This window comes from Hylobates moloch, unplaced genomic scaffold (genome assembly GCF_009828535.3).
Source record: "Hylobates moloch isolate HMO894 unplaced genomic scaffold, HMol_V3 SCAFFOLD_12, whole genome shotgun sequence".
In the NCBI taxonomy this organism is placed as follows: Eukaryota; Metazoa; Chordata; class Mammalia; order Primates; family Hylobatidae; genus Hylobates; species Hylobates moloch.
In genome coordinates, this window is record NW_026652287.1 from 100069321 (window position 1) to 100077671 (window position 8351).

The window sequence follows — 8351 nt, forward strand, 5'->3', positions numbered from 1 at the left end:
TCCTAAGTAGCTGGAACCACAGGTGTGCACCACCACACCTGCCTAATTTTTAAAGATTTATTAATTTTTTTTAATTTTGAGACAGAGTTTCGCCCTTCTCGCCGAGGCTGGAGTGCAGTGGCGCAATCTCGGCTCACTGTAACCTCCGCCTCCCAGGTTCAAGTGATTATCCTGCCTCAGCCTCCCAAGTAGCTGGGATTACAGGCACGTGCCACTGTGTCCAGCTAATTTTTGTATTTTTAGTAGAGATGGGGTTTCACCATGTTGCCCAGGCTGGTCTTGAACTCCTGATCTCAGGTGATCCACCCGCCTCAGCCTCCCAAAGTGTTGGGATTATAGGCTTGAGCCACCGAGCCCGGTCATTTTTTTTTCTCTTAGTAGAGATGGGGTCTTGCCTCCCTCCTGGGTACTGTCATACCTGCTAGTGTGGGGTCTTGCCTCCCTCCCGGGTACTGTCATACCTGCTAGCGTGTGACTGAAGGCAGTGTCCCTGGCCCCAGCTGAAGGACCATAGCCAGCCAGTGCGCTCAGGCACCTTGGCCTGTTGCTCCTAGGGGTCGCCTATGCTATTCAGCCAAGGGGACGACAGTGCCTGCTGGCTTGGCTGAGCTCCAGCCAGGCTTCCCCCACCACTGACTCTCGCTCTTCTTTTCCTGGCAGGAAGGGCCCAGCCTCATCTATGACCTGTAGCCCCCCAACCAGCTGAGGCTCCCCTCTTAGACTTGTAAATCTATGGCCACTGGCATCTGGCTGCCTGCCCTTTCTGCTTCTCCCAGGGTCCCTTCACAGGGTCCTGGGCTTTCTGACTGCCCAGAGAGGACTCGGACACTCCCTCCAGCCATGCATCCCTTTTAGCTTCATCCTCTTGGTTCAAGCAATGTTCTTTGTCTATCAGGCCTGGTGGCTGTTGTGTAGGGCTCCCCAAAGCGAGGGGTGGCCCTGGGCCAGTGGGTTGGAAGACAGGGTGACAAGTGGGAAGCCCGAGGGGGCTGAGTATCGGTCTGGACTGTGGGTGCACTGCCTAGATGCCGTGTGACAGGCCATGTGTGGGGTGGGGAGGGCTGCCGCAGCCCCCAGGCATTACCTGTGAAGCTCCGGCTCCTCCATCTTCCTCCCCTTTCCCTTCTAGCCCCTCTTTTCCAGGAATCTTGCCACATCCACACTTGTGTCCTCCCCTCCCTGGCCCTCCCACCACTGCTGCAGCGCGTTGCGCTTGCCTTACTAGCTCTCTCCTAGCTTTTCTCTCTCCCGTTTTCTGCTTTCTCTCCAACTGCCAGCCAATGGGGTCAGGCAAATCCATCCCATCCTGAGAGCCCCAGGGCCCTCTTCTACCTCTAAACAGATCCCTCCTCTTCTCAGAGACCTTCCTTTCCAAGCCTGCCTGAACGACTGTTCTGTGACTTGACAGTGGCTCCCCTAGCCCCAAAACCAGCCCCCTTCATCTGTGATGGTCTGTTATAGTGGTGAGCTGACACATCCAGGCATGACCTTTGGTGAAAACTTGTGCCCCCTCTGTGGTACACCCCTGCCTTGTTCTATAAATACTCATATATATACATATACATATGTGTGTGTGTGTATATATGTATATACATATATACGTATACATATGCATATACACACACACGTATATATATATACGTGTGTGTGTGTACATGTATGTATACACCCCTACACATGGCCGACTGCCTCGCCTCCAGCGCTGGGAATCAGTCACCGTGCTGTCCTTGTGGAGTCTTGTGACCCAACTACAAGAGAACACTGTCCCCCAACAATCCCCATCCAAAGTCCACCACCTCCAGTGAGCCTCCCTGTCATGCCTGGCCTGTGGACAGCCAATCCCTACCATCCCTCCTGCCCCCCAACAAGCTTGGCAGTGCTGTGCAGACAGCCGTGTGGCCTGACAGTCTCTACCAGTCCTGCTGTCCCTTGGCTGGGAATAAAACCCATTTCTAAGTCACGGGGAATGTGTCCTCTGCTGGTTGCGTTCTCTGTGGAGCTCAGGGGAGGGGAAGGGCCAACCCATTACTAGGGTGCTATTGGGAGCGGTGAAAAGGCCACATCCTTTCCAAGGGACACTTCCTGGAAAGCCTCTGGAGCTCAGCAAGCTCTCATCCTGTGAAGCCGGCTCTGGCCACTAGGGGGCAGGGCCATAAACTCAGATTGGAGGGAGCCTGTGGGGCAGCTGGCAATCTGGAGGGACAGACAGAACAGGCTACCAGGCACAGAGAGGCAAGGGAGGCAGGGGAACAAAACGGAAGACAGCTGGGCTGGATGGAAGTCAGTGCCCTTGGATGCTGGCACCTGCCTTCCTTGGCACTACTAGATCAGGCTTCCGAGCCTGTTGGCCATCAGGGTCCCATGGTCCCCCATAGGTGCCATGGCAGTTCCTGTGGAATTCCCCAGGTGTTACCAGGCAGCATACAGGTAACACGCCTGGAAGGTCCCCAATACCCCAGCTGGACATGCTCACTTTGGGGCTCCCTGTTCAGTGGCACAAACTCCATGACCCAGTGAGGGAAACAGGAATACACCAGGCCAAGCAGTGTATGGCTAAATACATTCCAAAATAAAAAGCAAAATAAACAGGAGTCGCATCACCATGGTGCCACGACCCCATCTCTGCCTCCTTCCCCTGTCCTATGCTATCAATAAATAAGTTTTCCAGCCCCAAATAACTATTAGAACTTCCTACCCATATCTGCTATGTATGATACAGGAGGTGGCCCTACCACTGGAATATACAAAATGTTACACAGATATAGTATGTACACTAAGGGGGGGCCACTCCAGAGCCCATGCCCTCACCTGGTCTACATTAGCCCCATTGTCCTACCTCAGCTGCCTCTCTGAGTAAGAAAATGGGAGCCCCCCTGAGGAAAAAAATTGCTTTGGTGAGAGTTAAGGAGGCCATCAGGCCTCCTCCAAACAAGCCAATTCTATGAGCCTCTGACTCTTAAAACAATAATCATCATCCAGAAATTTAAGGAGTCAGCTCTGGCCAAGGTGGCAAAGGGTCTGCATGTTTGCCTCCCCCTGATTAGACACGGAAGAGTCTTATTTTGCTACTGTGGGGTAAAGGGGTGACTGGGAAGGGGTGGCTGGGACATGATGGGGATGGAGCCTCTGGCCCCACACTTCTCCAGACTTTGCTGACAGTGGCCCGCTTTTATTTTAATCACATTTTTATCCTTTTTTATGCTTTTCATAACTTTTTTTTTTTTTTTTGAGACAGAGTTTCACTCTTGTTGCCCAGGCTGGAGTGCAATGGCACAATCTCGGCTCACTGCAACCTCTGCCTCCCTGGTTCAAGCAATTCTCCTGCTTCAGCCTCCCCAGTAGCTGGGATTACAGGCATGCATCACCACGCCTGGCTAATTTTGTATTTTTAGTAGAGATGGGGTTTCTCCATGTTGGTCAGACTGGTCTCGAACTCCGGACCTCAGGTGATCCACCCACCTCAGCCTCCCAAAGTGCTGGGATTACAGGCGTGGGCCACCGTGTCTGGCTTCATAACTTTTATACCATAACTCTTTTATCCCATAACATGTTTAATCCCATAACTTCTTTTATAATCCCATTTTTTAAAAATCCCATACCTTTTTAAAAATTTTTATTTTTTTATTTAGTGGCCTGCTTTTAGATTATGGTGATCTTCACCTCATCTCCACCTGTCTCCCCACATTAGACAGGGGTCTTATGCTTGCTACTGTGAGGGTACAGGATTGACTGGGAAGGGGTGGTAGGAACTGGGAAGGGGTGGTAGGGACTTGTTAGGGGCAGAGCCTCCAGCCCCACTTCCCCAGGTTTTGCTGACAGTGGCCGGCTTTTAGATGGTGATCTTCACCTCATCGTTCTCATCAGTCTGGTACAAAAAAGGAATGCAAAGGCTGCTGCCCAAGCCTGGGTGCCCCTGGAGGTTCTGCATCTCATGAAGCAGCTGCATGATCTGCTGCTCAGTGGGGTTGTCACAGGGAGAACCCTTCCCCGCCTCTCCTTGTGCAGGCTCCCCACTGCTGGCAAGGCTCACCTCGCAAAGATCTTTGGAGAGAGGGAGGCAGGGTGCTGTGTGAGCCCTACCCTGCTCCTGCGTGCCCACCCTGCCTGAGGGCTCTGCTCACTACCCTGCTTGTCGGTAGCCCCAAGCTACTGGGGGGCTGGGGCCCCTGGAGTGGGCTCATCAGCGGGTTCTGGGTAGCTGCCAGGAATCTGCCATGCCACTTGTTGCAGTCGTCCACAAGCCGCAACGCCAGCTCCAGCAGCTTCACCTGGAGGGAGGGGTGCTCAGCTGCTCTGCTTGTGCCTGAGACCATCCCCAAACCCACCCCCAACCCTCCACCCCTACAGAGATGTTCCACACCCTACCTTCCCCTCTCCCTTGTCCTGGGCCAGCCTGCTGATGCACTCCTCCTTCTCCTGGTGCTCCTCCTTCAGCACTGCCCTCTGGCTCTGGTACAGTGCGACGTACTCTCCTGCAAGAGGACAGGGCTCAGACGCTGGGGCCCCTCTAACCGATGTGCAGCTCTCCTTGCCATGCCCTGGCTTCCCACTCCCCGATGGTGTCTATCTCTCCAGACAGCTAGATGCAGCAATGTTCCAGTTCCTCCACCCTCTCCTTCAAGTCCACCTTCTCCTGCATGAGCTCCATAAAGCGGCTCTGGAGCCAAATAATGGGGTCACATTAAGGCAGCGACCTTCCTGCCCCAACCCTTCTTGGCCCATGCCAGGAAAGACTCACCTACAGCTTCTCCATGGCCCCCTGCAGGGCCTGGTGGGTCTCCCCACACATGGAATCACTCCCAGTTCTTGGGGCTGGGGCTGCTGCCTCAGGTTCCTTCTGGGCCGAGGCCCGCAGATGAGCCAGGCGCTGGCAGTGCACTCCTTCAGCTGCCCACATAGCCATGCCTGCTCCTCCTCAGCACTAGCTACAGCTGAGTTGAAAAATGCCACCTGCAGGCAAGAGGTACGCATTCTTATAGGGGGATACACAGGACGAACGGGGCAGGAAGGTGGAGAGCAGCCCTTGCCTCAGAGGGGGGTCTCAGAGGATGCACCTGTTAGTCACACGTGAAATGGTGTCTGACCACTGGCTCCCAGGAAAGGGATGAGGGACCAGAGAAATCAGAAGGCCAGGAACCCAAGAGCAGAAGGGGGTCTGGGAGGGACCACAGAGGGAGGCAGCAAAGGTGGGGCAGGGGGAGTCAGGCTCACCATGGCCTTCTGGCTCTCTAGATCGTTCGGGATGCTTGGCATGGGCTGAGGTACCTCCTCCTCCTCCTCACTGTCCAGTCCATCTCCTGTTGGGGGTGGCCAGAGAGGTCTTTCAGACAACCCAACAAGAGTAGAGTGGGCCCACCTCTGCCCCCACCCTCACTGTGTAACCCTAGGCCAGCCCCTCCCTAGTGGGGAATGAGCAGCTGTTCTTTATTTTGAAACAGAGTTTCGTTCTGTTGTCCAGGCTGGAGTGCACTGGCATGATCTTGGCTCACTGCAACCTCCGCCTCCTGGGTTCAAGCAATTCTCTGCCTCAGCCTCCCGAGTGCTGGGATTATAGGCGCCCGCCACCACACCTGGCTAATTTTTGTATTTTTAGTAGAGACGGGGTTTCACCATCTTGGCCAGGTTGGTCTTGATTGAACTCTTGACCTCATGATCCACCCGCCTCAGGCTCCCAAAGTGCTGGGATTACAGGCATGAGCCACCGTGCCCGGCCTCTTTATTTTTTAAAGAGCCAAGATCTTGCTATGTTGCCCAGGTGCAGTCCCACTACCAACAGGCATGGGAGTTCCGACCTGCTCCATTTCTGACCTGGGCCAGTTCACCCACCCTTAGGCAACCTGGTGGTCCCCTGCTCCCAGGAGGTCACCATATTGGTGCTGAACTTAGTGTGAACACCTGGTTGGCATAATGACCAGCTGTTCTAAAAGTCTGTTTCAGCTCCTCAATCCTATGCTGCTAACAGTTCCCCCTTCCTCCTGGGGCTCTCTCCTCTTCCTGTGAGCAGTCTCCAGTACCTTCCTCAGGGAGAGCCATGAGGCTCAACTGGGCCTGAGGCTGCTGGTTCTGCTGGCTGATAGCTTCCAGGCGCTCCTAAGGGGCCAAGAAAGAGAGTGAGAAGGCACAGAGGTTGCCAGGTCGTTACCCTCAGGGCCCTGCCCTGAGCAACTCCCTCACCTGGGTCTCCTGCAACTCTTGGCAGCCCATCTTGGCCACCGCTTTGCTTTGAGCTTCCTGCTGCTGCAGCCAGTCCACGAGCTGGGTCTGCAGCAGTAACTGGTTGTGCAGCCCCTCCTTCTCAGAGGTCAGCTGCTGATAGGTGACCACCTGCTGCTGATAGGTGGCCACATACTGCTGCAGGTGACCCAGGTACTGGTTCTGTTGCTGCTGCAGACTCTGAGCCTCCTGGCTCTTCAGCTCCACCTGCAGAAAGACCCTGGGTGTGAGGGCAGCTGTAAACAGGGTAGCAAGGTCACTGTGCGGCTCTGTTGCCTACCCAGGCCCCTGGCCCCTTGGCTCCAGGTCTAAATGACTGCCACCCTTTCCCAGAGTCCCATGCCTCCTTCCCCAGCTGTAGAGTTGTGGCGGCCACAGGCCTTGACTAGCTGGCCCTCACGGCATTTAGTCAGCACAGACTTAATGACAAAGGCTTTGAGTCAACATACCTGTGGGTAATTAACTTTGCCGCCCACCCCCACCCCCGCCCCCGCCCCCGCCAAGTAGAGCACAATCATGCACTTGCCGATTATCAAAAGGTTGGTCTTAGGACCACATGAGTAAACAAGCTACTCAGATAAACTCCCCCACATTCCCATGTTATTTGCTCTATTGCTATCAACTCAAAGGGGATTAGGGGTAAAAAGGATTTCAGCCAAATCCTTTACTGAAGCTATGCAAACCTTCTGGCCTTCCAAGAAGGTTTGTATCTATATCCTATAACTTCATCTTACAATTTTCCAACCACACTGACTGATCCCCTAAATCTCCCCCTTTTCTGGTTTTTTTGCATTCAGTCTTGTTCATTGGAGAGTACAGGTGTGTGCAGCAACAGGTCTGTCAGGCATGGTGGTCATTGCTCTTATTCCGGCTTTGCATCCTAAAAGTAGTAAATAACATAAGACAAACATGAGTATAATTAGCAACATTCTTTTCCTATCAAGGAGTGACCCCCCCCCACACACACCCCCCCTGCCCCAGGAGCGGTGGTCTATCCAGGACAGATGATCTCACACACCCTTCCATATGGTTGTTTGTTGGGTGTGTAGATCTACAGTTTGAAGGGATTCTAAAATTGTATTTTTAAGTTGCCTTATGTCTGCTGTTAAATTGTCATGAAAGGTTCCCCAGAGTTGTTGTTTCACCTCATCCCAACTATGTATTGATTGATTCCACGGTAGAGAAGTGACACAGATATGTTTATGCTCCCAGTCACAGTTTAATTGCTGTTGGAATGCCAGTGCATCTTGTCGCTCCCCCACATATTCCAAGGGCAGCCTCAAGAGCTTGCAGATGTGCAAGAATCTTTTGATCTATACCTTGCTGTAAGAGAAGTTCATTAGAAACATTTCCGGCCAAATTATCTACAAAAGCAGCTGTTTGTACTGATTCAGTAATAGATGCTACAGCCACACTAGCAGTTGCTAGGATTACTATGGCTGAGACTATAAAGGCTATAAGTGTGCCTATGAATCTTTTGGGTCTGACCTGGGACAGGACACGATCTAAAGTGGGAAGGGCAGAGGAACCTTAACAACCGCATGTCAAATTGACTGGTGGGAATGCCTCAGATTGTCTCCTTAATACCAAGATTCTAGTAATATTTATAATTAGATACATTGTAATTAGTAATACATGAGGTGACCCAAGGCTGTCCCTGCACCTGGGTCGCAAATGTGGAGTTTTAGGGTATAACAGAAATATTAGTTCCCACAAGGAAAACATATGGATGGGTAGTGCAAATCAGGCACGGATCAGTGTGATTATGAATAAAGGTTATAGTATAGCTGTGACTGGAATTATGCTATGTCCAATGCCAGGTGTCAAAGGAGGTGCTAAGATGTCCCAGGTGCCACGAAGTGTCTTGGGGTGGCATGGACTTTACTTGGGGTCTGGAATATCCCATCCCCCCAGAGGCCCAAATCATAGGGAAATGGGACGTGGCTATGAAACTGTGATTGGTGCCATGATGGATGAGGACATTAGTAAGGCTGCCCCGCAAATGGCTGTGGGGGCTCCAGTCTAAGATGTTATAATTGCCTAACTGGAGGATACAGGCTTATTCCCCGTGACAGATCTCCCAGCTAAAGTGGAATCCATTACTTTCCCGGCTTTGTTCTTTAGCACAGGAAGGAATG

General features: G+C 52.6%; 1 protein-coding gene across 2 annotated transcripts; it reads right to left on the reverse strand.

Moving 5' to 3' along the window:
* Positions 1-3100: 3100 nt before the first annotated feature.
* Positions 3101-7194, reverse strand: LOC116479146 (putative golgin subfamily A member 2B). Of its 2 annotated transcripts, XM_058425907.1 has the most exons (7): positions 6897-7194; positions 6175-6420; positions 6015-6090; positions 5212-5297; positions 4739-4950; positions 4366-4472; positions 3101-4268 (listed from the first exon to the last, which is right to left on the reverse strand). In XM_058425907.1, the coding sequence occupies exons 2-7, from the start codon at positions 6202-6204 to the stop codon at positions 4147-4149; spliced, it is 633 nt and encodes a 210-aa protein (XP_058281890.1). In that variant the 5' UTR covers positions 6205-6420; positions 6897-7194; the 3' UTR covers positions 3101-4146. The 2 variants fall into 2 exon arrangements, with proteins under 2 accessions (XP_058281890.1, XP_032026903.1); XM_032171012.2 differs by lacking the exon at positions 6897-7194 and having other exon boundaries at positions 6175-6483.
* Between the last annotated feature and the right edge of the window lie 1157 nt (positions 7195-8351).

Bases quoted from the DNA above. Each gene is read 5' to 3' on its own strand.
- LOC116479146 (XM_058425907.1), bottom strand. From the start codon at position 6,204: ATGGGCTGCCAAGAGTTGCAGGAGACCCAG. The intron at 5,298-6,014 runs GTACTGGAGACT...CACCCCCAACAG, and splicing joins CATGGCTCTCCCTGAGGAAG to GAGATGGACTGGACAGTGAG. The intron at 4,951-5,211 runs GTGAGCCTGACT...TCTTGCCTGCAG, and splicing joins TAGAGAGCCAGAAGGCCATG to GTGGCATTTTTCAACTCAGC.